The 25,301-nt window shown below is 57.8% G+C and overlaps 4 protein-coding genes and 1 non-coding gene across 5 annotated transcripts; 3 read left to right on the forward strand and 2 right to left on the reverse strand.

Moving 5' to 3' along the window:
- Nucleotides 1-3,882: 3,882 nt before the first annotated feature.
- Nucleotides 3,883-11,295, reverse strand: BESB_008160 (inorganic anion transporter, sulfate permease (SulP) family protein; the record flags this gene model as incomplete). Its single annotated transcript, XM_029359570.1, has 10 exons — nt 3,883-4,629; nt 4,912-5,106; nt 5,369-5,491; nt 5,975-6,219; nt 6,576-7,775; nt 8,070-8,280; nt 8,793-9,131; nt 9,512-9,654; nt 10,162-10,340; nt 10,718-11,295. The coding sequence occupies 10 exons, from the start codon at nt 11,293-11,295 to the stop codon at nt 3,883-3,885; spliced, it is 3,960 nt and encodes a 1,319-aa protein (XP_029222483.1).
- A 186-nt stretch (nt 11,296-11,481) lies between these two features.
- BESB_008170 (uncharacterized protein) lies at nt 11,482-11,808 on the forward strand (the record flags this gene model as incomplete). The annotated part of the gene is made up of 1 exon (XM_029359571.1): nt 11,482-11,808. One exon carries the CDS (start codon nt 11,482-11,484, stop codon nt 11,806-11,808), a length of 327 nt encoding a protein of 108 aa, XP_029222484.1.
- Nucleotides 11,809-14,216: 2,408 nt separating this feature from the next.
- On the forward strand, nt 14,217-14,290 carry BESB_011460. The gene has a single exon. It is a non-coding gene; the product is annotated as a tRNA-Arg (tRNA).
- Nucleotides 14,291-15,277: 987 nt separating this feature from the next.
- Nucleotides 15,278-17,829, forward strand: BESB_008180 (uncharacterized protein; the record flags this gene model as incomplete). The annotated part of the gene is made up of 5 exons (XM_029359572.1): nt 15,278-15,359; nt 15,881-16,071; nt 16,914-16,978; nt 17,204-17,267; nt 17,776-17,829. The coding sequence occupies 5 exons, from the start codon at nt 15,278-15,280 to the stop codon at nt 17,827-17,829; spliced, it is 456 nt and encodes a 151-aa protein (XP_029222485.1).
- A 1,901-nt stretch (nt 17,830-19,730) lies between these two features.
- Nucleotides 19,731-22,246, reverse strand: BESB_008190 (nuclear movement family protein; the record flags this gene model as incomplete). Its single annotated transcript, XM_029359573.1, has 4 exons — nt 19,731-19,946; nt 20,231-20,391; nt 20,705-20,841; nt 21,702-22,246. The coding sequence occupies 4 exons, from the start codon at nt 22,244-22,246 to the stop codon at nt 19,731-19,733; spliced, it is 1,059 nt and encodes a 352-aa protein (XP_029222486.1).
- Between the last annotated feature and the right edge of the window lie 3,055 nt (nt 22,247-25,301).

Consider the following 25,301-nt stretch of genomic DNA (forward strand, 5'->3'; position numbering starts at 1 on the left):
CGAGACGCGAGAGAAGCGCGCGAGAAACCTAGCCGCAGACAAAGGGGGAGGCTCGCGCGAGGCTGGAGCGCGGACGCGCGAGAGACGAGCGTGGGCGAGGAGACACCTCCGTGCCGCGACGCGGTCGCAGCAGGCTCAGGGGACGGCGAGGAGGCGCAGGCCGGAGAGGCAAAGGGAATGCCAGAAGCGAACCAGAGGGAGCTGAAGGAGATGAGAAGACTGCGGTGAACACCGAAAAAACTCAAGAGGAAGAGGAGTCGAGGGCCTTCCTGCAGGCTGGAGCGCGAAGAGGACGACCGGAAGTCGATGCGCGTTCGAGGCGGCGAGCCAAGAGAAACCTGTCCAACGTGCACAGACAGGCAGGCACGCGGAAGAAGCAAATCCCGCAAAATGGATGACAAACTCAAGAGAGAAAAACAGCTGCGGGTCGTTAGACGATGACAGCAGTCCAGGCAGAAAGGGACATAAGAGGAGACGAGGCAAAAGGCGAGACTGGAAAGCGTCGACACGGTGTGGCAAAGCACGAGTCTCAAGAGTGAGAACGCACAAGCAGACAAACAATGGGAAAAAAGGGAGAAAAGGTGTGTGAGATGGCAATTGTTTTCCGTTGCATACCCAAGCGGCGCGAGTCTTCCGCGGTCCTGACAAGAGAGGACAGAGCAGCTGAAATCGTGGGGAGAAATCCGGCGTCTGCGATCCTTTTTCCGGTGACAGAGCTTTGCAGCAAACAGGCACAAAGAACGCGCACAGAAGCGAACAAAGCGATGAAGAGGAAAAGAAACGCGCGAAAAGGACTATCTCCGCATGCAACAGCGTGGGGACTATGCATGGGCATGCACGTAACGCGTCGTGCGAATGGAAACACATGCGGCAAAAATACCCTACACGAGCTCCGGCGGAATCTGAGTAGATCTCTGCATCAGATGCAGCGCTTCCAGTTGAACACAGTCTACAGGCGCGCAGGGATGTATTTTCGTTCGTTGACTGCGTGGCGCGAACGCACAACTACCGGGCGGAATCGGATGCGTCTCTCTGATGAATGGAGAAACACGTAACGATTTTGTGTGCGGCTGCGTTTATGAGCAACGCGATTCGTGTTAAAGGGCGGGCCCTTCTCGCGTTAGTGACTTCTAAGGGACATGAATCTCGAATCCACGCACTGTCATGCAGCTAAAAAGTCAGGCTTACCACGGAAATTCGGAAGTATCCTCGTACATTGTGAGCTACGGGAAAACAGTGTGTCTAAATCTATCTAAACATGTAGGAAAAAACATGCGCCAAGACTGAGGCACGCTCACCCCAGTCAGGATAACGAAACATCTCCTTTTCTTCTTGTTTCGATAGATACATAGGCAACTAGTACGCGTGTCAGAAAAAATGGAGCGATTCGAAGAGGCGCCACTGGAAGTGGCCTGCTCATCTCGGGCTGTAATCATACGTATGGCGGCCATGCTTGATCGAGACCTCTGGGCACACGGGTTTTTGTTTGCAGACCCCACTGGGAAAGCCCGTTCAGCAGTCCAGTAATAGACATCCCTCCTTACTGCACTGCTATGACAACTACGGCTGCAATTCCTGCTGTCGTCGGGCACATCTCCCCTGTGGCGGCGCGGGCTCGCCTCCACAGCGACGACCGGCACACTTCACCACCGCTCGACGAGGCTCTTTCTTTCGGAGTTTACGAAAGTGTTTTCGATGCGACTGAGAAAGGGGTCTCCGAAGTGCGTCAAGCTGCTCTGCTTACGAGGGAAATGATGAAAAAACCGGCGTTTCTCGTGCGGTGCTCGAGCAGGGATTTTGGCGCACGTAGGAGGCTGCGCACGTGCGACCCTGGCGAGAGAGTTCCAGGCATCAAACGGAGAGACAGGAAACACGACACTCAATCAGCTACAGATTGCAAACTCTACACATACGGCGGCCAGCGTCGTCGAGCCAGCAGACACCGAATCCAGTCCTTCAGCGATGCGACGAAGACTTTTTCCCCCCGTTCCGTCTGCTCTCGCGGCATCTCTGCCGTGGTGTTTCTGACGGATGAACGTCGTACGCTCAGGTTCTACCGTTCACAGGATATTCAACCAAAAACGCAGCGAAGGGTGGAACTCCGATTTCCCCGCAGTTCTGGGGAAGGCAAGGAGGAAACGATGAAGACAGGCGATCCAAACTGTGCCCCGATACACGGGAATCAGACGATAGATGCGGAGACTGCGCAAGTGGAGGGCGGAAGTCCTCGCATCTTCGGCCGCCCGTTCCACAGCACCCTGACGCACAAACGACAAATCGAGAAAAGACACCTTGGCGGTGTTTGGATAGATTCGGCCACAGCCCCCCACCGCATACACAACGCGTGGCGCTCTCCAAGACCCAGACGTACATTTTCAGCTTCCGGTCTCCCTTCCCGCCGTACAGATTCTACGGACTCGGACGAGAATTACAGCCACTCACCGACAATGCTGTCGTTGCAGGCCACTGACACACACTCTCCGCCGCGCAAGGAGCGCCTAGCGGAACTCGGCGGCGTGTCTTCTCTGAGGCGTACGTACACCTCATTGAGATCCGAGCGCGCCACAGACGTCGGATGTGCAGAGATCCGCGAGAGCAATACCCCGGCATACCACATCCACGTGCGGTTTCAACCCCGCTAATGCGTTGCAGCACACGCGTTTTCCGGCAACCTTTGTAAGTGGCAAGGCCGAGCCAGCCTGCACTCAAGTATTCCTTCGATTCATCGCCGGCAGGGAGCCGCGGGCTGCACGTACTTCCGCACGGCAAGCGAGCAAGGAAGAAGGAATGCAGTGGCCCAACTGCCAGCACTTGCGCGATGCGCGGTAGAGAACGCAAGTCTGGAGAGCCACACGGCCCTTGCGCCAGGGGAAACCACAACGCGAAGCACGGGGACGACGTCCGCGCATACACGCATCCGACACCATACTTCCTCTGCAGCGTACGCTGCGTACTCCGACTACGAAACCGACCGGCCGCAGGTGGTCTGCCCCTATGCAGCCGCGGACCTCCACACCTAAAGTAGACAGTGACGCACATCTCGCCTCGAATCTCCCTGCACATTGCTGCCAGTGTGTTCTGTCGGCCGCCTGTGCGGCAGCTTCGCGAAAGAGGCGTCAAGCCTCGGCGGCAACGGAGACCTCGCGTTTCGCGTTGTGCTGTTTCACTCGAGTGAGGAGATGCCTGTGGCCAGGAGGGTCTGTCCTCGGGACAGAGAGCTGTAAGTACGGCTCTGCGACCGACCGTGATGCACATTCGCCGACGAAAAAAGTTTTCGTGCACACCAATCCAGTGCGAGCCTCAATCTCGGTTTGGCGTCGCCACCAGCTACGCAGAGCAGTGACGCAGAGGCACAACGCCAGAAAATGATTGCCTCTTCGCCACTCGCCAAACCATTCTGACACCACGCTACTGAACCGACGGGATCTGGGTCTTATTCTCTCCGCGCCACCCCTTCCGCCATGCACTCTATGAAACTCCTTCGAGCCGAACTAAACCCACGCGCGCGCGCCCGCGTCCTCTCCGCGTTCTTCTCACTTGTCCCAGAAAAGCTTGCCAAAGACCCTTCCCCTTCTTTGTGTTATCCGCGCCTCCCAGACCCGCCAATCCGACTCCGGGAACACGCGCGACCGGTGATCCTTCTCTCGCACACACCCCGTTTCACTCGTCTCTAAACGTCTTCCAAGCCTTGCCCCGCGCGCTGTGTCCAGGACCCTGTCTCGCGCTATTCGGTTCCACAGCCACTGTGTCACCCCCCCCCCCCCTTTGTTCGATATCTTCTCTATATAGCCTCTGTTTCGCTTTGTGACTCTTCTGTTCGGCTTCTTCCTCAAGACAGCCACCGATCTGCGGCTTCCCGCACGGATGCACCTGCCGTTTTGTTTAGGGTTGATGGCTGCCATCGTGTCTTTCCTCCGCCGGAGAGCCCCGGCGGCGCTCAGTTGCCTTGGGGGCGCCGCCGCGGCCGTCCGCCCGCGCGTCTGCCTCCTTGTCCTCCGTCTCCTTCCTCTCTGCGCTCGCCGCGGCTCCTCTTCGCTCTAACCTCTTGCGGTCGCCGCTGAAGATGCCTTTCCGCTTCTTTTTCTCCTCGACTGCCATCCCGCCGCCATCGTCGACGAGCGTCCGCTGTCCTGCAGCGGTTGAGGCCATCTCGCACGAGAGCGAGAAGCTTGGTCCCTCGTCAGTCTCACACGCGTCGGATCGCGCGTGGGGGTTGAAAACGAATTTGTCGGTCGCCTCCGCGCGCCTCGCGGCGGCGGGCTCTGGGTCGCTAGGCCTCTCCTCGTCTCGCCCCTGGTGTCCCTCCCCGGCAGGGAAGAACGGCGGCGTGCTCGACGCCGCGACGACGCGCGAGAGCGAAGAGGACGGCTGCAGACTTCCCGATTCCAACGCGCGCGCCGCCGGCCCCGGTCCCTGCTGGCGCGCATTCCTTTTCGAAAACGAGGCGCGCGAGGCGAGGTTCGAGGACGCAAAGAGCGTGTCCGCGAAGACCGACTCGCGGTCGTCGTCGGGGTGAACCTCCACAAGGTGGTGAATCGGGGGCACTTCCAGGCCGATCAACTCGTAGTCCATGTGCTGCATTAGGTGATTCGCCTTCGCCATCATATTCAGACACCCGTGGCTCATGCCCTGCGAAAACAAAAGAGAAACCCGCGGCTGCTGTAAAACAACAACGAGCGGGAGAGCGAACGCAGCGCGAACCCGAGACGCAGCGGGCGCGCGAGACCTCGCGACTCAGCGCCAAGGGGCTCCAACAGAGACACGAAGGAAGAAGCGGAAGCCGCGGCGGCGACGCGACGCACTGCGGACGCAGCGGAATTGAAGTCTGCTGGCGGTCACAAGCCTCTGAACAGGGACGGCAGGCCGCAGGCACGCTGAAACTGAAACTCCACCCCCGCGCACCGCGCGTACCTTGAAGTGCAGAGTCTTGCCTCGTCGCTTGTAGCCTCGACTCAGGGCGTTCATCGTCGCCATCGCACTATAGTCGAACAACCGCGTGTTGCCACTCAGCATGCACACGACTGTTGGCGGATCTGCGTCGTAGTTGAAAGCGCTCTCGAACTTGCTGGCAGTGCTGAAGCACAGCGGCCCGTGGACTTCGTAGTACTGCAAAAAAGACACGACAAAGCGACAGGAGACATCAAAGTTCGAAGAGGGGCGACCTTGATCACGCCCGAAGGGGCACGAAAGCACCGAAGAGAGTGTAGCCACCGATTCAAGCTCCAGCTCGCCAGACTGGCGCGCCTCTCTTCTCCCTTTCCCTGCCCCCCCACGCCTCCTTCGCCTCTTCTTTCGCGCTCTGTTTTCTGTCGAGGCGATGTCTGCGAACATCCCGTGACTGCGCTGGAGGCTGCCCTCGTTGGCCTACCTTGATCTGCCGCTTCTCATCTTCAGCGGCTTCGACGCAAAACCGCCGATTGGCTTCCCACGCGAAGATGAGCGCCGCGATGAAAATGCCTATGCCCGCGGCCATCGCGACGTTCAGGAACTTCTGAAGACACATTGGGAGTTACGCGTTGTTCGGCATGCAAACATGCGTATACGCACATAAAGATGCTCATGCATGTAACTTGCATGCAAGTACGCGCATATATATACATCTCAATATCTACGTGGGAATATATATATATATATATATATGTATATAGGGCGAGCGTTCTCCCGTAACAGCTGCAGGATGTGCCGTCGCGCCTGCAGCCCGGCGAGCACGCGATACCCTTGCGAGAGGAGGCACCAATTACCATCGAAACCTAGAGATACGCTCGTCCTCATCGCGCCCGCGAGTCCGACTGCGAGTGCGGCTCCGCGCTGCAGTCTCACGCGTGTGCTGGGAGTCCACGTCGCTGAAAACTCGCGGGAGGGCTGCGCTCTCTCGACCGCCAGGTTCTGGTTAGGAAGCAGAGGGGAGAGAGCGCCAGGAGTCCATTCCCCGGGGTTCCTGTAAGGGCGACGCCGCGGCTGGGCGAGAACTTACGCAGCAGAGCGTGACGGCGACGACGATAACCGCATCTGCGCGAGTGATTTTTTGCACGAGGCAGGGATGCAGCGTGCGCAGCCGCTCGGGCAGGAAGCTCGCAACGACCATCGGGAGCGAAAACCACTTAAAGGTATGGAACGCCACACAGAACATGATGCCCGCGAGCGCGGCAATAGGCAAGTAGTTCAGCACCTTGTAAGCCGCCGCAATTAGGATAAACACAAAAATCGCCTGCAGAAAACCTGAATAATCCACGCGCACGCAACCCGAGCAAATGACCCTAGACGCACCGACGCAGCGCGGACCCAAGCCAGAAATAGCAGGCAAATAGAGATAGCAAGACACAAAGATCTAAACTGAACACAGGGACGTGTCTCGCTTACGCAAAAAGTCGCAAACGAGAAATGAAGAGGTCCACCAGCGCCCAAGCGACCGCATCTCACAGGACGCATCCTCCCCTCCGCCAGCTGCAGATATAGATATACACATGTATATGTGTAAGTACATATATAGATGTGTGTGTTTGCGTAGTAGCTTCGGACCTGATTCTTTACCCTTTCCTCAAATAGATGTGTGTGTTTGCGTAGTAGCTTCGGACCTGATTCTTTACCCTTTCCTCCGCTTCGGAGGTTCATGACAGAGAGCCCAATCATGGCGCCGCCGCCCATGCCTCCGAAGAACGCGCAGACGATGTTGGCGACGCCTGCTGCCCAGAGCTGTTGGTTGCCATCGCCCTTGACGGGCGGTTTGCCGCGGAGAATCGCGACGGCTTCTTCCTTCTCGCCTGCCGTGGCGGCGCTTCCGACGAGTCCTCTTTCGCTGTCCTCTCCCCCGCTTGCTCGCAGCGACGCGGCGTCTGCGCCGCCATGTCTGCCGAACGGCAGAAAACGGTCAGACGCATGCATATGCTCCATTGAGAGCGGGAGCGCTGGACAGCAGAGGGGCAAGCGGAGGTCGCGCTTTTCGTATCTTCCAGAGTCGGTTCTCTCCGGCGCGAGAAGACGCCCCTGAGGCCCCTCCGCCCCTCCCGGAGACACTGCCGAGCTCTCGTCTCCTCCCTGCGCCGCCGCAGCCTCGTGGGCCGCAGGGCCTTCGAGCTCTCGCCCGTAGACGGCGACGCGCGACATCTGTGCGCCCACCGCCTTCTTTCGCGCGCGCCGGCCTCCGGTGCCCTCGCCCTCTTCGAGGTCTCCGCCCTTTGGCGAAGGGGGGCTCGAGGCGGTTCCCGGAGCCGCGCACCCGGCGCCGCTCTGCGACGACGTGCCGAGGCCGTCAGCGGCGGCGGCGCGCGGGGAGAAAGCCCCAGTGTCCACGGAGGTATTCTCCGAGGATAAGTCGTGAGCCGTCCCGCGTTTTTGCGCGTCCGCCCCGTGGCTTACGAGCTCTCGGCCGCCTTCGGGCTCCGCGCCGTCTCCAAGCCTCCTCGCCTGCCGACCCTCGCCCTCGGCCTTCGCGCCGGAAGCCACGGCGCCGGCGGACACGCCCTCGCGAGCCCCGCGCGGGCCGCCGTCGGGGCCTGAGCCCGCGGCGGCGCCGCCCGCGAGTGCGCTCTTCTCGAAGGGACTCTCGCCGCCGGCGAGCTTCTCCGGCGCGTCAGAGGCGAGCGTATGCAGGAGCCCGTTGGAGCGTCCATCCGTCTTTGCCCACAGCGGAGACCAGCCGCGCTCGAGGAAGCGTCGAAACGTAGTCTTCTTCGGCGCCTTCGGCTCCGGAGGTAACGCCGCCTGCGCCGCGTAGATGTCCACGACTTGCACCGTCATTAGCGTCTCCAATGTGGCAACGACCGCCAGAATGCAGCCTGCAAAGGACGCGCCAAAACTCGATCGCTGCTTCTCAGACGAGTCCAACCCTGGATACACACGCTCGCAGACGGCGGCGAGCGGCAGACGCAACGCCAGAGCGCACACAACCCGAGCAGAACTGAGGAGGCCATGGAGACACAGGACAACCTAATCGACTGCGCGCTACAAACAACACACGCGCGCCGCTACGCAGCGGGTCCGCCGCGGCGGCGCGGTGGGCCGGTGCGCATCGTCTCCGGTGGGCTCCTTCGAGTCTCTCACACTGTCTCTCTCCTCTCGCCCTCTCTCACCGTGGACAAAGGCGTCTTTCCACTCGATTTTGCTGCGGAAGTCCCAGCGCTCGTCGGCGAAGAAGGGGATCGGAAGCGCCGAGTTCGGCGTCAACTCCGCGACCTCTCCAATCGTCGGAGTCTTGGTTTCAAAAAACGGGCGCGCGAGCAGAAACTCCATCAGGCCGGCAGCCACCATGGAGATCAAGGACCCTGGAAGCAGCTTGCCAACCTGAGCGCCCAGGGAATACCGGAACGTGCTAAATACATGCATACATTACATATATATATATATATACATACATGTGTACACACAAGTATATAGGTTCCAGACACATATATGTATATGGATATACCTGTCTACATACATCCAGGCGTACCTGCCTATTCATATACATGCAAGTGTTAGCCGGCAACACGAGCACGATACAATGAACGTGACGCGCCGGACGGGTCTCACGCGAATGCGTGAGTCGCAGAGACTCAAACCTCATACGCAGGCACACGGAAAGCCGCTCACTGCAAGATGATGCACGCAACTCACGCGGCGGAGACGATTCAAAATGCCCCCCCCCCCCCCCTCGAGTTACCCGATGCTCGCGAACTGCCCTAAAGGAATTCCGAAAGGGCTCTGCCTCCCTGCAGCCCTATGTTCGAGTGCGTGTATCTCTGCCTGCACAAATGCATGCACGATACACGCATGTGTGAAGACGACGTGCGACGCTCGCAACGACCGGGGCTTACGATAGGAATTTTTTTCCAGCCCTCCATGACGACTGCGGCGAGCACGCACTCGGCTGCCATCCAGCCGGCGCGGGAGCCCGTGATGAACAGCCGCGTGGCAGGATCTCGAAAGATCTGCAGCTGCGCGAGGAAGATGATGATGGCAATGCCGTTGCAAAAGCCGATTGTGACAGAGGCCGGGATGAGCTGCACCAGAGAGGCCAGGCGGGAGAACGCCGTCAGCACCAGGAGGAGGCCCGCGAAGAAAACAGAGACGACCAGCGTCTCCACGCCCTTCACTTCGCACTTAAGCGTCGTTGGCGAGCATGTCCGCGTCGTGAAGGCGCCGATCGTCGCAGCCTGCATGGAACGAAGGCGAAACACGCAGCCAGACAAAACCAGAAGGCGCGCATGCAGCCTCAGCCGAGCTGGGTAAGCGCTGGACAGCGCAGTGCGAAGGATCTCGCGAACCGAGGGCGGCGCGCGGGCGAAGGAGGGCGCGACGGCACACACCCGGAGAAGTCGCCTCGACCTCCGACCGCAAAAGCGACAACGCGCACGCAGCCCCAGACCGACAAAGGCAGATTCGGAGAGCTACGTAGCGCGACGCGCACAGACGAAAGAACTAGCCAGCGTAGACAGGGGGCGGGAGGGGAGAGGTACGTGGCCAGGAGGCATTTCAGCACATTTGATGCGGAGAGAGGCTGCTTGCGGCGTCGCGGGACAGTTAGGTGCCTTACGAAGGAGCCTGTAACGCCGTTGATCATCCCGGGCCTGCCCCCTAAACCGCAGGCGAAAAGGCCGATGAGCCACGCGCTGTGAACGCCCAGCGCTGGCGGAAGGTTCGCCATCAACGCGAACGACGCCGACTCAGGGACTTGTGCTGAAAAAAAAGTCGACACTCACGCACTCATGGAGAAACCCTTGCGGCGCCTCTCCCCTCGGGCAGCGCACACGCAAACCCCTTCAAGAAATCTCTGAGCACAGAGAGTCGCGCCTGCCTAGCCAGAAGTTCACGCGATTCAGCAGCACTCTGGCCAAGGATTCCCCGAAGCAAACGTGCATGTGCGTACATTCATATACGCATGCACGCGTACATACAGGCATATGTGTATCCAGATATATGCGTGTGCACATATATATATATATATATATATATATATATATATATATACAAATATATGTACGTGTCAATATACATATGTATACATATAGATAGATAGATAGATAGATAGATAGATAGATAGATAGATAGATAGATAGATAGATAGATAGATAGATAGATAGATAGATAGATAGATAGATAGATAGATATCGAGGTTAGCAAAAAGAATCACACGGGCCTGTGTCAAAGTGCGCTGTGGAGTCTTATGTCCCTCGACTGCCTTACTGAGGGCGACGATGAGCGCGGCAAAGATCTCGCTGATGTAATACCGAACGCCATCTCGCGGTCGATTCGTGAATCCCCAGCCCCAGGACCAGCCCTGCATCACTTGCCACCGCCTTCGCCAGAACCCCGCGCAGCAGTCTGTCGAGCAAAGCGACGACTTGGGGGATTCATCATGCTCTCTGACGGAGCAACCCGACACGCACGCAGTCAATGCGCATGCCGAGAGGCGCTTGCGGTGCACGACTCCTCTGGCCAAAAACCGAAGCACGGACGCGGAAGACCACACGCGGAGAGATGCGGATGATACTCGCTCAGTAATGAGACAGAAAGCCAAAAACACCTACTCAGCACAATAAATGTACCAATGCATTTATATATATATATATATATATGTACATATATATATATATATATATATCCGTATACGTGTCTATGTGGCAGTACAATAAGAAAGCCGTGACTCTTCGGAATCTGCACTGCAGATAAGGTGTCGACTAGCCTCCCCCGCAGATCAGATCCCGACGCGTTTTTTCTCGTTTTTTCTTCTCAGCCTCACTCAACGTATTCCTCTGAGTCGTCGCCGAGGGCCGGATGGAGAAAGAGCCCCCCGCCGCGTCCAGGTGCCGGGGATCGATCCTCGCCATCCACGCTTTTTCTGCGGAACCCCGGTTTCTTTTTTCTTCTCCGGCGGGCGCCCGTGGCGATCGCGCGGTCGCCCACGACAGGCATGAGTTGGAAGGTCTCGGGGGCGCTGGGCGACGACCGCGGCGGCGGCACGGGACTCCACTCGGAGACATCTCTACGGGCCTCCATGGATCTGTCTCCCTCCTTCTCGGCGTCATGCACGTAGTAGGCCCTGTTGTCTAGCTGCGCGAGAGGAACCACGAGGCGCGCGTCTCGCGCTGGAAGCCCAGGCAGGAGGTCTTCTCCCCCTCTCGCGGGCTCGCGGCGCTTCTTCCGTTTGCCTTCCTCAGTTGCAACGCCCACGCGCACGCTCTCTGCGTCGCCGCTGTCTCGCCTCCCCCCCTCACGCCGCTCGCCCTCCTCCCGCGTCGTCTGCCGCGACGCGCCCCCCGCGTCTGCGGACGCTCCAGTCACTTTCCTGCCTTCCTCGCCGCGGCGCGCAGGCCGCATTTTCGGCGTGTGTGTGAGGTCAAGCGGCGCAGCCGAGCTCGAGTACACGCCCACGATCCGCGGCGAACCCACGCGCGACGCTCCCGGCGGCCGCTGAAACGACGGCGACGAGGGCGGGCGCCGCGGGTCGGTCTCGCCCCCCCCCCGCGGCCGCGCCCCGCGGCGCGACTCGACCCGTCGTCCGACATGTGCGCTGCAGGCTCAGACTCCGCCCGCTCGGAGACGAGAGAAAACCGTGCAGAGGCTATGCTCGCGGGGGGCAGACCGAGCGTCAGCACGAGAATCAACGGCAGACGACGACAGCCGCGAGAGACGCGCCCTCCGCGGCAACCAGAGACCGAGGTGCAGACGGGCTGCACCGCGCTGCGCGGAGGCGGACGAGATGCGCTGTCCGGAATTCGCAGAAAGAAGCAGGGGCCGACGCGAGAAAAAAACAGGCGCAGCGACGCACTGGACACGCGACCACTCCACGGGCGTGCGTACGACTGTGAGGAATGGCGAGACCCCGCTTGACGAAGGATGAAGCCGCGGCAACAGGGAGCCCAGGGCGGCGAGAAGAAACGCGAGTGACGGTGCCGGCGAAAAAAACGTCGGGCTGAGGGTCCAGACCCGCAGACAGTGGCGCCAGAGGCGATTCTTCCCACGCAGCAAGTCGAAGAAAGGAGAGAATCGCAAATGAGCGGCGGACGCACGCCGCGTTTTCGGATAGGCAGGAAAGCCGGCAGCAGGAGGGAGGCGTAAGCGAAGGCTTGACGGCTGCCACGCGCCTCCGGGGAGGGGGGGGGGGGGTTAGGGGGAGTTAGGGGGGGTAGATAGGGCGGGCGAGGATGTCTGTTCAGGGTTCAGGGTGAATCGCACGTGAAGTCGTTCCTCGGCGAGATATATTAAGGGAGAGTGGAAGGGAAAGGTGGCGGAGCGCTGGTCTGTGGGAGCAGTGGAGGCATCCGCGAGCAATCGGGGCGAGTGTGCTGGCCTATGGGAAGGCCTACACGCAGCTTAGAGGAGGGGGCAGAGCCTTGGAAGAAGACCTTTGAAGTAGTCAACTGAGCTCAGCGCCGGCTTTCCCTACGCTTCTACAATGATCAGGGGCTAGGAACAGGACCAAAAGTCACGAGGCCCCCCAGGGTTGCTACTGGTGAAGCCCGCGGTTTCAGAGTCATCTTCCGCCGCTCAGGAGGTGACGTGGAGGAGGCGACCGCCATGTTTGCCGGCCGTACCACCGAGACCCGTTTTCACCCACGAACGGTAGTACCGCAGCGGGAAACCTCGAGACGCATTTCTGCGCGAACGTTCATGTATGAAAGAGAAGAGAAAGGAGACAAAGACACACATAAAAAGAACGCAGCGTATCGTGCATGTGCCGTGACATGCAGCTAGACCCTCGTCTCGAAAGAACGAATATAAAGAACTGCCAACGGTAGGAGAGCTTGACAGCTTATCTAACCATTCGAAATAAGTGGACGCCGAAGTGACAAACATGTAGCTGCGATGCCTAACCGACAGCGACGGCCGCAAGAAAGGCGGAGGCGCGAATCGGGAAAGTACGGAAACATGCGAGCCTTGCAGCTCTCCCACGATGGAAATGCGCACAACGCCCGAGGCGAGGCGAAGCTCGTTAGCCACAGAAAACTAAACAGACATTCCTCAGGCGAACATGAGTCGTTGAAAAGCCACATACAGGCAAACAAAAGCTGTCGAAGCAGGCTGCGGAGCGCTCGCCGATTTTTTTATCGCTTCTCGTGTGCTCTGCTTGCGAGCGGGCGCATGAGCATCACCTCTTGGCGCCTCCTCCCTCCGCGGGTGACCGTCTCTCGTCCTTCCCTTTCTCTGCTTGCCGTCTGTCGGGGGAAGGTGCATCTCCCGCGCGCGGAGGCGCGTCAGCGCTGCCAAAAACGCAGATCCCCCAAGTAGCTGAGACATATCCGCCCTGCTTGGCCTCTAACGGGGAAAGAGCGGGAATGGAATCTCAGGCAACGACAGTAAGTGCCTCACACCGGCTGCTTTTGTTGGTCCGCAACCTGCAAAGCGCTATGGACCGTGCGCGGCGAGCGCGGCACACTGCGATATCGTGCAGATCCACTGCGGGTGCGACACCACGTGAGAAACTGCGTAGTCTCTCCGCTTCTTTCGGGCTGTATCGCCGATCCGTTTCTGTCGCATAAACGTGCGGAATTGGGCGCATCCGCTAACGCTCTGGATGCGACGAAATGGATCTAGGCATACAGCTCTGGTGTAGAGCCCTAGCCTGCAGTAAAGCAACCGTGCAATGCATCAATTTATCAACGACTTCGGGTGGATCTGCCGACACATGGAGGCATCGCTGGGAACGCTCCTCCGATGAGATCGATTCTGCTACAGCTCATGAAGCCAGAGCGGAGGCTGCTGGGGGGCAGCCGCGCAGAAGTTGGTGTGTGCTCCAACCAGGTCACTCTGCCTGTCAGTCACGACGACCAAATACAAGCCCGATCACATCCCCTGCACTGTTCTGGCTGTTTGACATTCAAGCGATCTCTTGAACACCGCACAAAAGAATGCTAACAGTCGGTGGTGCGCCAGTGCTCTTCCTGACACTGGACAAGAACTCGAGCGGAGTGCCTGTCCGACCTCGAGTGAAGCGCGTAGTCAACCCAACAAGGGAAAGTAGGTCTAGAAAAAGCAGAGAGGTTGAGAAATTTGTGCGGCTGTGTGTGCGGATCTGCTTGAAAGATCTTGCCTCGTGCGACTGGACACACATGGAATGGGCAGGATGCACGAGAAGAGTTGTACAGGACATCGTCCTTCAGGAACCATCGAAGAAGAAAAATCACAAGACAAGAGAACTGCCTATAGCGGTCATGGCTACAAGTGGCAGAGTGCGTTCCCCCAGCTGGGCGCTGAAATTCCAGCGGTTTACTACGGCAACAGCGTAGTTACGCGGCAGCGGGCCGATAGTTCAGTTGGATAGAATGCCCGGCTACGGACCGGGTGGTCGTGGGTTCGAATCCTGCTCGGCCTAGCTTTTCTCTGTATTGATCTATAGAAGCTTAACTCTTTCTGAGAGCACTTTCGTCAAGCGCATCCATGCGACCCCGCATTCTAGGTGGCGCCATCTGTTCGCTGACAATGCTCTTCGGTGCTCTCAATACCGCTTGGATTGAGGCCACTTCGGGGGCACTTCCTTGTCCTTTCATTCTCTTCTCGGGCTCACCGCATCACTGGACTCGGCAGAGACTTGCACTCGATGTTACGCGTAACGAACTGTATATGAATCACCGGACATCACGTAAGCATATTTCTCCCTCTCTGGATGTGTGAACCGCCCAAACCCCAGATTTGAGACGGCTGCGGTTGTAAGTTCCGGTCACATCCTCGAGCAAGCAGGCCCATCCGCTGGTTCAGTACCTGTTCTCAAGCATACGAGAGTTTCCCAGACTGTCCTGCGGTGTCTCGCAGAAGAGAACTGTAGCACCGCGGTGCCGACCGCTTCACTCGTTACCGGCACACTCGCGCAGTGAATGCTTTCGGGAGTATCTGAGTCACACGGTGACTATGGAGGTGAAGTTCGGCGGTGCTGTTGATACCCAGTGTGCCACGGCTCCAGGCGGGCTGTGTATCCTAACATGCCGCGGTCTGTCGCGCCGGTAGCCCCCGGCACTTGCCTAGCAGGCCAAGATTAAAAGAGGCACATCGGCGAGCTGCGCACAACGAATTCACGCTTCATCGAGACGAACAGAGGAAGACATGTGAGTGGAAGGCACGTGGAGGAAAACCGGCTACCGCTTATGCATGGGGCAGGCGTAGGAGGGCTAGAGTGGGTCGATCATATACCGCGCATACATCGATTTTTATAGAGTGTAGAGATGTGCCGCACAACGTGTACTCATGTGCTTGTAGGCATTGAAAAGTGCAATCCTTGGCTGGCCTGGAATGACTCGACAAGTACAGAAAAAAAGACATATCACGTGTTGTGTGCAACGCCTGGCGCCTCGGAAGAACCAAACAGATGATGCGTGATACCCTCGTGGCTGCTTCGCTTGCATGCAGCAGGTACAACGCTCTGCGCAGCTTTCTCACAGGGTACCCTGGTGAGACAACTGAGCCGGAAACCGAGCAAACGAGCGAGGGACTTCCTTCCCGTATTGCCGCTCCTCCTGGAATGCTAGTTTTCGCGTGTCACTTGACTTTGCGCAGGAAACTCGATTAAATAGCCGACAGGCGGGTGCTGCCAATCGGCGCCGCTTGTTCCTGTCGTCCGGTCCTGCCTTGCTCAGATGATACGCTGGCGCGTCTGCATCGCTCCACAACTCCCGGCTCAACAAGCAAGGCTACTCTCTACACGTGGAACCGTGACAAAACAACTGTATATATCCTGTTGTTTATGCGCTCTTTGAGTGTAGGCTGTAAGGTTGCGGGGTGATTTTCATTAAACAGACGGCGGCTGAGCGCCCTGGTTGCAACCGTTCTCTCTACTCCGTCCCCCTCTAAATTCCCGTTACTGGGTTTTCTCCTTCTCCGTTGTTGTTTTTCTCACAGTGCACAAACATGAAGTCTGTTCGCTTCACAGAAAGGCGGCTCCGGGCTGTGTTCCGGCCGCCTTTTACCTCAGGCTTCTCTGTGCGGGCCCTCGTTGCCGCGGGCGTTTTCGCTCTCCTGGGCTGTTCGCTTTTGACTCTTGTTTCTTCCGCTGCCTCTTCTCTCCCAGCGTGCCTTGCTTCCGCTGAAAGCGGGTTGGACGGAACTCTGTCACCGTCTGCCTCTTGCTCCTTTTTGGCTGATGACGGGCAAGCTCCGCTGCGTGTAAGCTTCCGACGAAGCCCCAGTCCTGTGTGCCAGTCTCTGCTAGGAAGGGCTTCATTCTCCCTTCCGGAAAAGTCTCCCTTTCGGTACAGTCAAAGATCTGCTGCGTTTTCCTCCTGTGATGTGTCTCCGCATTGTTGTCTCTCGGGGGGCCTTTTTAGCCTCTGCCTCGCTCGGTGCTGCTTCTGCTATAACGAAGGGCTTACTGCCTTTTTTTATCTCATAATTTCTCCTTCGAAACCGCCTTCGCCTGGGTCTCTCCTCTTTGCACGCACGCTTTTCAGTGCTTTTAGTCTATATTTCTGATGCAGACAGCACTGCTAGGTCGCTGTTTCTTACGCTCCACTTAGTCGAGAGTTTTCTTTCATCTGGCGCTCTCTTTTTCTTGTGTTGTGGCTGGGCCTTCTCCTGTCTTTGCAATCCGTGCTGTGTGGCACTCTGTGTATTCCTCATCCATGCTCGTCGCTTTCTTTTGCAGGTTTTTCTTTCTTTTCTGTGTCGCTTACCACAAGACATGCCTCACACTCTGGGTCGGCAGTGTGCAGCTGCGTTGCCTGTTCCCGCTTAGTCGCTCAGGGCGGCTTTTGTGATCTCAAGTGGTTGTTTTAGCTTCTCTATTCTCGGCGTCTTTTCCATCAGTCATGCGCTCTGTGTTTGTTATTGTCCGTGCTGTTTTTTCCTCGCGCTCTGGCTCTCGTGCAATCACACACTGCTGCGCTGTTCTCAAGCTTCGTTGCTCGCAGGGATTCTCACGGTTCAGCTTCTGCGATTGTCGTTGGAGTCTCCGCGTTCCCTCTGCTGTCGCTGACTGCCGTCTCTTCCCTTGTGTCCGGTTTCTTCAGCGCCTGCAGGCTGGCGTCTATTTGAACGACGAGGACCGCGCGCGCAAGGGACAGATTTACCTCTGGTGAGCAAACTGCACTTACTGTAGCCACTGTTTTCCTTGGTTACTGCACTCCCAAAGAACTTGGTTGTATTTATCGTCAGCGGTGCAGCATCTGTTCTGCTGCGCCGCCGTCGACCTGGGAAAGGTGAGTGACGCGTGCTTCAGACTGGGGTGAGATCGTGTGCATGCAGCAAGGTTGCATTGCCTGTTTCTGGCTTGTGAGCTATGCCCGCTTCCCTGGTGCAGGCTCCCTCTCACCCTAGTCGGAGTTCTCATTCTGGGCGTCCTGTACATGCTCCAAATCGGAAACGTAAGCTGATTTCGGCGTCTCCGTAGCCGCGGAAGACGACGAGCGTGCCGTTGACGGCCTCGTGTATCGACAGTTTCGTGTGGTTTCCTATGGGGGGATTTGGGTGCTCATGTACTGCGCGCTGCTCCAGTCATGGCAAACGAAGCCAGAGGAGATACACGCCAGATACGCTCTAGTTGTGCAGCCTGAGGAGATCTCGGTTAGCTGCGACGGGTTGAGCGTTGTCTTACGGAGCCTGTGGCGTTCGCCGCCCAGCTGAAGCCGGCGCCTCTCGACTTGTGCAGATCACGCAGAGTATCTCAGTGTGTGGTGTTCACTCGCTCCGCGTGCAGCGATCTTGATGGACAGTCACGAGTAAGCTCGACCTCTGCTTTCGTTCGGTGTCTGGAAGGGCTTTTTTTGGGTGAATGTCGCATGTGTCAGGGAAGCTTTCGCGATTGCTGTTCGTCCTTGCTCGGTGGAGAGACTGATGGAATCTGGGTGATGCCTCTCGGTGCTTGTCTGCCAGGTTTTTGACCCCCTGCTGCACACGCGTTTCACCCCGTCCGACCGCACCCGATGAGCGGCACAGGTAGAGGATGCACAAGAGAGAAACGGACCGAGGTGCTGACAGAGCTCTAACGGGTTGGATGCAAATAGATATTTGGTGCGAGCTTGCGAGCGGGAAGTCTAGGTTGTCTTCACGGGCGCTGCTTTCGCGCAGCAGGGGGTGGGGGTTAGTGGAACGCTGTGAAAGTTTTCAAAGCGGGCTTTCTGTCATCAGTTCCCTCGGCAGGAACCTCACCAGGGCACAGAGACGAGGATGGGGAGGGAGACGAGTTTTGGAGGCCGCGACTAACTCCACAGCAAGCGATGCAAATTGATTTTTCGTGGAGGGTCCCTACTGACGATCCGTGGTGTCGGGGAGCGGCGCCGCTGCGTGTCAGTGGCGCGAGGCGTGTGTAAACGACGAATTCCCCGTATGTGCATTCTCGGTGTCGCATGTGCTTTCGTAATATCTCTTTACAAGGAAAGGCTCACGCCTGTTGGGTTGCACCGAGAGTAAAAGTCGCTAGCAACTGGCTCGTCGTGTCGCACGGGAGGCAGACTACAACGAACACGGTGATTCAGTTTGGCTTTAGCCCGTCGAGGCGCCCCGCTGTCTCGCCGGCAACCGCGACACTGGAACGCGTGAGCCGGGATGTACCTCTGCGGTACAGGGTTGAAGCGCAGCTAGTCTAGTTAAACCGGGCGGAGGTGGCGGCGGATTGAGGTGGACAGGCAGACAAGGGTGATCTACGTGTACATAATGGAGGCGGCGTCCTAGTGCTCAAAGAAGGAAACACTCACACACCATGTCTCCTCCCGCTCCACATCGGCCGTCCACGGTTCACGAGGCAAATATAGCTAAATGCTTTATATAGACGATATACGTCTGAACTAGGGCCTAGGAGCCGGTGCCTCTGCGTGCGTGCGACGCTTCGTGATCTGTGTATGTCTCTGGCTGTTCGCTCCTCTACGCGGATCTTCTTTGTGCCGGGCGATGCCTCTATTCCACCTGACGCTCGCTCGCTCCTTCAGGCGCCCTCTGCTGCCCCCTTTGATACCACCTTTTCATCTCGCTCCTCTGCCGCGTACTCTCGTCATGCACGCGTGTGCTGCCTACCTGCGTGATGCCCTCCTCCCTCGGCGGCTGTACGCGAGCGTTGTGCCGATGAGGTGGCGAGGTGACGAGTGTCTCAGCAAGCAGCGGGGGCAAAAAAACCAATTGGTAGCTAGCTGTTAGACATGAAGAACACGCGAAAACCGAGCGGGAAAGTCGCGAAGAGAAAAAGTAACTGTTGGATCGAAAAGGCGGGAAGTCCCCGGATGGCGCATCGCCCACCACTGCCAGAACACTCCAACCGTCAGAAGCACGAAGCCGAGAACTTCATCGACGCTGGAAAAACGTGAAACGACGTGGACTCTGCGAGTTTTTCCGCAGGCCACATCTCCACAGTCTGCGTGCACTTCCATGTGTATGTCTGCAACAGCTTCATGTTTTGTGTGTCTGATAACTTTGCTCGCGTGTGAGTGTGTGCCTTAGAAGGCAGCTTGTTCGCGATTCAAACCCTATTGCCATGCTTCACTGGGTAGCTTCCCGCTAACTGCGGAAGCTGCGCCTCCGGTAGACTGACGAAAGCTCCGCGTATGGATTGTCTCTGCCCTCAACCCACACCGAACTCTGCGCCACGCCTGGAAGTTGCTGCCTTATCGCGCGCATTCGCCACAGGATCCGCCTGAAATGCCGTTTCCCTTTGCGTCTTTCAAGCAGGACGAGGGTTGACCGCCCTCCTCTGTGCTTCGCAGTGGCGCCCCTCAGAGGCGTCTGCGCGAGCTCGTTCTTCCATCACGAACCCGCGAAGCGGCGAGTCGGGCTTGCCCGCCTATGCTCGTCGCTGAGCTTGTTGAGTCTGGCACCTCCGGAGGCGGAGGGGTGCTCCGTCACATGGGGATGCCGCTGCCCCATCCCGAGTTTCCCCAGTTGATGCTGGCCTTGGAGAAGTCCATTTCGGGGTGTGCGCGTTTGAACTTTTCTAGGAGCTCGGCCTGCTTCTGTTGGTCGCTGGTCGGCAGCCCGGCGGCCTTCTGCCGCTGGTCGTACATCATCTTCTCGACAGTGGAGCGCGTCTCCGCGTCAAGGTCACTCAGCTTCGAGTTCTGAAAGACGCAACACGTAGAGACGTCTGCACCAAAGTCCAGCGCAGCAGTAGGTGACGCTCCCGAGTGCGACGAATGAGGCAACAAGTTCGACGGAACACACGAGGCGCCACGGGCCAGACGGCAGCCGAAAGCGAGATTTTTGTTCCACGCAGGCAGCGAGAGCTGCTTTGCAGGTCCCTCCCACTCCTCTCGAGACGGTCTACAGGGTCGGCGCGCGTATGTGGGTTTACGCGTACCCTAAACCCTCAGCACGAACTCTAAACCCTAGACAGCTGGCTCACCTCTGGGACAATCTTTCTTGTGTTGATCTCAGGGTCGCCTTGAACGACGCAGGCCCACCAGCGCATGTTGTCGGCTTTCTCCAAGTTGAGGTGGATGACTTTCTTGTCCTCCAGCGTCCACATGCAGTCGTCGGGTTTCACTTTCATGTGGAATTTTCCGTCTGCGGCGCGCACCGAGGCAACATCAGTCGCCACAAAACGGATGTCCTTCCGCCGTCGCGCCACAGGTCAACACGAGCCCCTGCCGTCGCTCAAAAGGCCAATGCGGACGCATAGCGACTTCCGAAAATCCACACTGCTTCCCACGTGGAGACAATTCAGGCCTAGCTTGAACGCGGCTCTTGAGCTGTAGCGGCATACGACCATACATATGCACACGTTCGATGGGGGGAAAGGCGAAGGGGGGGGAGGGGGAAGCTGTGTGCATTCCTGCTCCGCGTCCGCTGCAGAATTTGCAAATCTGAGTGCACTTACCGATGATCGGCGCCTGGCCTTTGAGACCAACCTTGAGTGTGCCCGCGCCGATTTGCACAGTCAGCTGTGAGGCTTTCGTGCCCTCCGGGATCGGGATGTACACGTCGACGACTCCCAGCGTCTGCGTCCAGGTGTATCTGCGGCAGAGCAGGGCAGGGCGCCGCAGACCGCGCGCGTGAGCAGTCCCCCTCTTGCTACTTACTGAGGGGTGGCCCCGGAGAGGCTAGAAGGCCTCTACAGCGACAGTGAGGCATTCTCACGCTTTTCAAGGATACATCTACTCTTCACGGATTCGAGCGATCCACGTGGCTCACCAGGGCGGCAGCCACGGGATACACGCGCAGCCGGCAGCGGAGCCAGGGCACCACCGACACCGGCAAGGCAAAACGAGGAGCCGAGAGCGATGCACCCGAAACCAAACCGAAGTAACGAATATACAATCGCTCTGTAGAGTAGTAATGCCAACAGCTGGCTCACAGAGGTCACAGTACACTACATCTTCCACAAGTGTATCGTAACTGGAATCACGGTGTGCGACAAAGAGCAGAAGAGAACAACGCAGGGCAGCCACCGGGGAGCGGCAGGTGGACGGGTAAAGAGCGGAAGCGGAGACAGAACGGCGCTCATCAGCAGCACTGCGGATTAGCTGCAAAGGCCGCAGAAGAGGCCCGCGAATGCTCGAGACACGAAAAGAATCGCGAAGCGACGAGCTTTCACGTAGGGCTCGGCCCATCACACTGTAGTGGACGCAGAGGCCAAGCCAGAAGAGCGAAAGTTGAAGGCTCCAAGGAGGCAGGCAGCGCTCTGTCAGAGATACAGTCAGCTGCCGCACTGAGGTCCCCCCAAGAGGTTCGAAAAGGCCCTGTGGCTCTAGGCAGAGCGAAGCTTTAAGAGAAGCACAGAGGAGGGCGCTGCAGCATGATCGAGGACGAAACGCGCTGCAACACGGCGTCTGGCAGGTCCTGCACATATTCCGTTGCTACCCGGAAACTCTCACTTGTCTGTCTTTCCCCCGTTCCCCTCTGGAGGTGGTTCATTATCTTCCTCTTCTTCATCGTCTCCGTCAGTACGCATCTCCTCTGCAGTCTTCTGTTCAGAGGCTGCTGTCGCGGCCGCGGGCGTGCTGGCCTGAGAGGCCTGCGGCGGCTTGTAGTCGGGGCTGAAACGGCGTTCCTCCTCCTCCGTCAGCTCCTCGATTTTGTTGATCCCGATGGCCTGGCTTGGAGTGGGGGAGAAGGGAACAGCGCTTGCGGCAGCGATCCGCTTGGCTTCCTCTTCTTGCTTCTTTCGTCTGGCTTCCTCTGCCTCGCGCTGGCGCTTGCGCTCCAACTCCTTCTTCTCCTCCGCGCGCTTCCAGCCTTCCTCGAACACTTTGTCCATGATGGCGCGACAGCTGGCCTTGTCAACCGAGTAGAAGTCCGTCTTCCGCTGGAGGAAGCCGAAGAAGTAACCAAACAAACCATCGATGCCGCCAGCTTGCTGAGCCACAGCCGTAAACAGCCCGTCGAAACGAGGATCGCCCATCGCCTCATGCGTTTCCATTTTGTTAACCTCGGGTTTGCGGAAGGATGGGGATATAGGGGACCTTTTGCGGCAGACGACTGCGGCACCGCACGCGACTAAACAAACACAGAAAGGGGAGAAAAAGTCCCGCGAAAACAACCCCGGCTTCTGGGCACGCTGAACAGGTGTAAGGACGACGCATAGAAACACTAGGCGCCCCTGGTGCTGAGTGAATCGACGACACACGAAACTTGAGAAACGGAGGCACTCGAGTCACAAGATGAAGACGCATTCGGTCGAGAGCACCCGAATCACGCCTCTGTGTTGCTTGTCTTTCGTAGCAGTGAGCACCGCTGCAGGTTAAACCAGCGCACCTGGATCTGTCGGTGGATGACAGTCCCTCCTCAACAGACCAATCAGGAAGAGAAAGACAATAAGGGGCTGGCACGGAAGGGTTTTTCTCACGCAGCCGCGTGGATGTACCATGGACGGTGGCCTGTAGGGTTTTTACGTGCGCGGGAAGGGGAGAAAAACGGCTCCGAGAAGGACCCAACAGTTGAGAAAACAGGGATGATTCCGGACCTTCCACAGCAAAACCAGCAATTCTTGACACTGTCCAGGAGATGAGGAAAAATCCGTGCAAGAAAAAGGTGCCGAGCATGGTGAAAGGAGGGGAGCGGAACCTGGGTGGTGTGCTGGTCTCCAGCTCGTTCAACCCACGTGTGAGTAAGTTGCAGCACGACCCTCTTCACTCAACGGGGAACTCCGCGGTACTCGCATGCTGACACAACTGAGAGAGGCGCCATGGAGACACATGGAAACAAATGAATGCGGCCGAACTAGCTAGTTGAGTGAAATGGGAAGACATGTGTTCCTGAGCAGGAGAAAAGGTAGACAGAAACACCAACTTTCCGGGGGAGCGAAAGCGGCACGTGGGAACGCGAGTTTCGGTAGGGCGACCAGTTCAGGCTGACTGCGACAACAACCGGATGGCATGCTTAGGCACTGGTTGTATTCTCTAGACGAACTCTTATGCATTCATTTTATGAAGCAATCTCAATATCACCTCTGCTGTTTGCCCAGGTCCGGTTCACTTCAGACCCTACCGGGTCACAGCTTACCACTTTATCTCTAGTGGGCGACTGTCTCGCGGCAGTTGTGCGGGGCGTGTTCTGCTTTCGGCACGTCCAATCTTCCTTTTGTTAGTTTCTCTAGCCACTGACGAATCTTTATGGGTCCACTCCCTTAACGATTACAGGCTCACTTGATAAGTCAACGTTTTGCGGGGAGGTTAGCGCCTGGTGTCTCGACGCAGGCGCGCCGTACCGTGCACAAGGCAAACTACGCTGGAAGTATCGTGATCTGGGGTACGCGCCGCTGAATTTCCCACAGTCATGCAGCGGCACCCCCGTGGTAGGAGGCGTGCATATAGCACTTCTCGCCTCTGCTCCTGAAGCCTCGTCTAATGTCGGGCATCCGTGGTTTAGCTCAGACAGGGAGCAGCCAAGACTCTGATCCGGAGCATCTCCCTCCCGCAAAGAATGCGTTAACGCTGTTCTCGTGCTTTTCTGCCATGTCCCACTTTGTGTCTCACCGGTTGACTTCAATGTTTCACTGCTGCAAGGAGCATGCTAATCCTCGTGAATTGAGGAAGATGACCTGGTTCTGCTTTGTGCCCGGGACAAGTGCCTGACGAGTTGAGAGGAGGGCCCACAATGGAAGCCACCAACATGGGTGGTATATGACGCTTCACGTCGTGCACAGTGTTTTCCATTTCTGCCCTGTAGTCCCTTCTGAGCTATACCTCGTCCATGTACGGAATTCAGTACCCTCCCACGCGTAGAACGCCCGCGATACTGAATCGGTAGAGATTTGGGAATGCGTGTGAAAGTGGTACAACATGTCTTTCGAAAATTTCTCAGGCAGATCCCGACAAGCATGCTGTAAGTATGAGCTGAGGACTTGCCCCTGTGATGCAGCAAGCGCTTGCCCACAGGTCCTGCCATGCCTCTCGCAGGAGTTTGGCGTTTAGTTCAAAAATATAGGACCGCCTATACCCATTGGTGACACTTCATATGCACGCTCTACTAAAATGTTTGTGGTTCACCGGCAAAATCGATTGTATAGCTAAGAGTGTGTGGACATACTACGTGGGAATTTTTTTCGGTAGCTACGGTTGCGTGTACTAGCATAGCCGTACGCGCCACACGTTTGCAGAATCGCAGCGGAAACAAACATGCAGCTGCGGTCCGCAGAGAGCGTGCGAGGGTTTCGTTGCCTGTTTGCACACGAGGGAGTGAAATGTGCTCCGGGTCAACCCCGAAGATCTTGCCGGGCTTCGCGGGGTCCACTACCGTTGACTCCGAGTGGTGCCTAGACGCCGATCGATGGACTAAGCAACAGACCCGTAGCACGAGGCTGCATAATGTCTAGAGACGCGCGCCACTGACCAGAATCCGCGCTCGGCAAGCGTCGACAAGCCTTGTTCGATGGGGCACTCCAACCGGAACTGCCGGCGCCTGCGGCACGATCGCCGAAAACGATCCTCGTGGGGACCGACGATCCTGTTCGGGAACGATCCTGTCCGCGACGCCATGTTGCTCGCCGACAGGTAGTGTAATGGTTCCCATGAGGGTTGCGTCCCGCGCGGAAACTGTCTCATCTCACTGGTTTTTTTTCGCATGCCTTCATGTTGCAGAAGAAGAGTGTGCGCGTCCAATAACATTTTCCCCCTAAACAGTCAGCGCGCGACAATCCGGCTGCCAGAACGGCGTCGCCGGTTGCACACACGGCGTAGGCCACGCGTGACGTCAGTCTCGCGCTAGCAGTTCGCGGAGTAGGAATTCGAGCCTCCTGGGGCGTCCACTTCCCAATGTACTGCCAACCATTCGAGGGTTTGATACGCATCGGTAAAGGAGCAACTTTCGTGGAAGCATCGTCCGACGCGGGTTCGGAACTCGACCTCCACGGTTAGATGCCATGTGCTGCTCGCAGCCACTGCTGGGGCCGCGCCCTGTTTCGCTGCGGCGCCGCAGACATGCAGCGGCACCCTCAGAACCACCGACCCATGCTTTGTCATGTCTTGCTAGGGTAG

Source organism: Besnoitia besnoiti, chromosome I (assembly GCF_002563875.1).
Source record: "Besnoitia besnoiti strain Bb-Ger1 chromosome I, whole genome shotgun sequence".
In the NCBI taxonomy this organism is placed as follows: domain Eukaryota; phylum Apicomplexa; class Conoidasida; order Eucoccidiorida; family Sarcocystidae; genus Besnoitia; species Besnoitia besnoiti.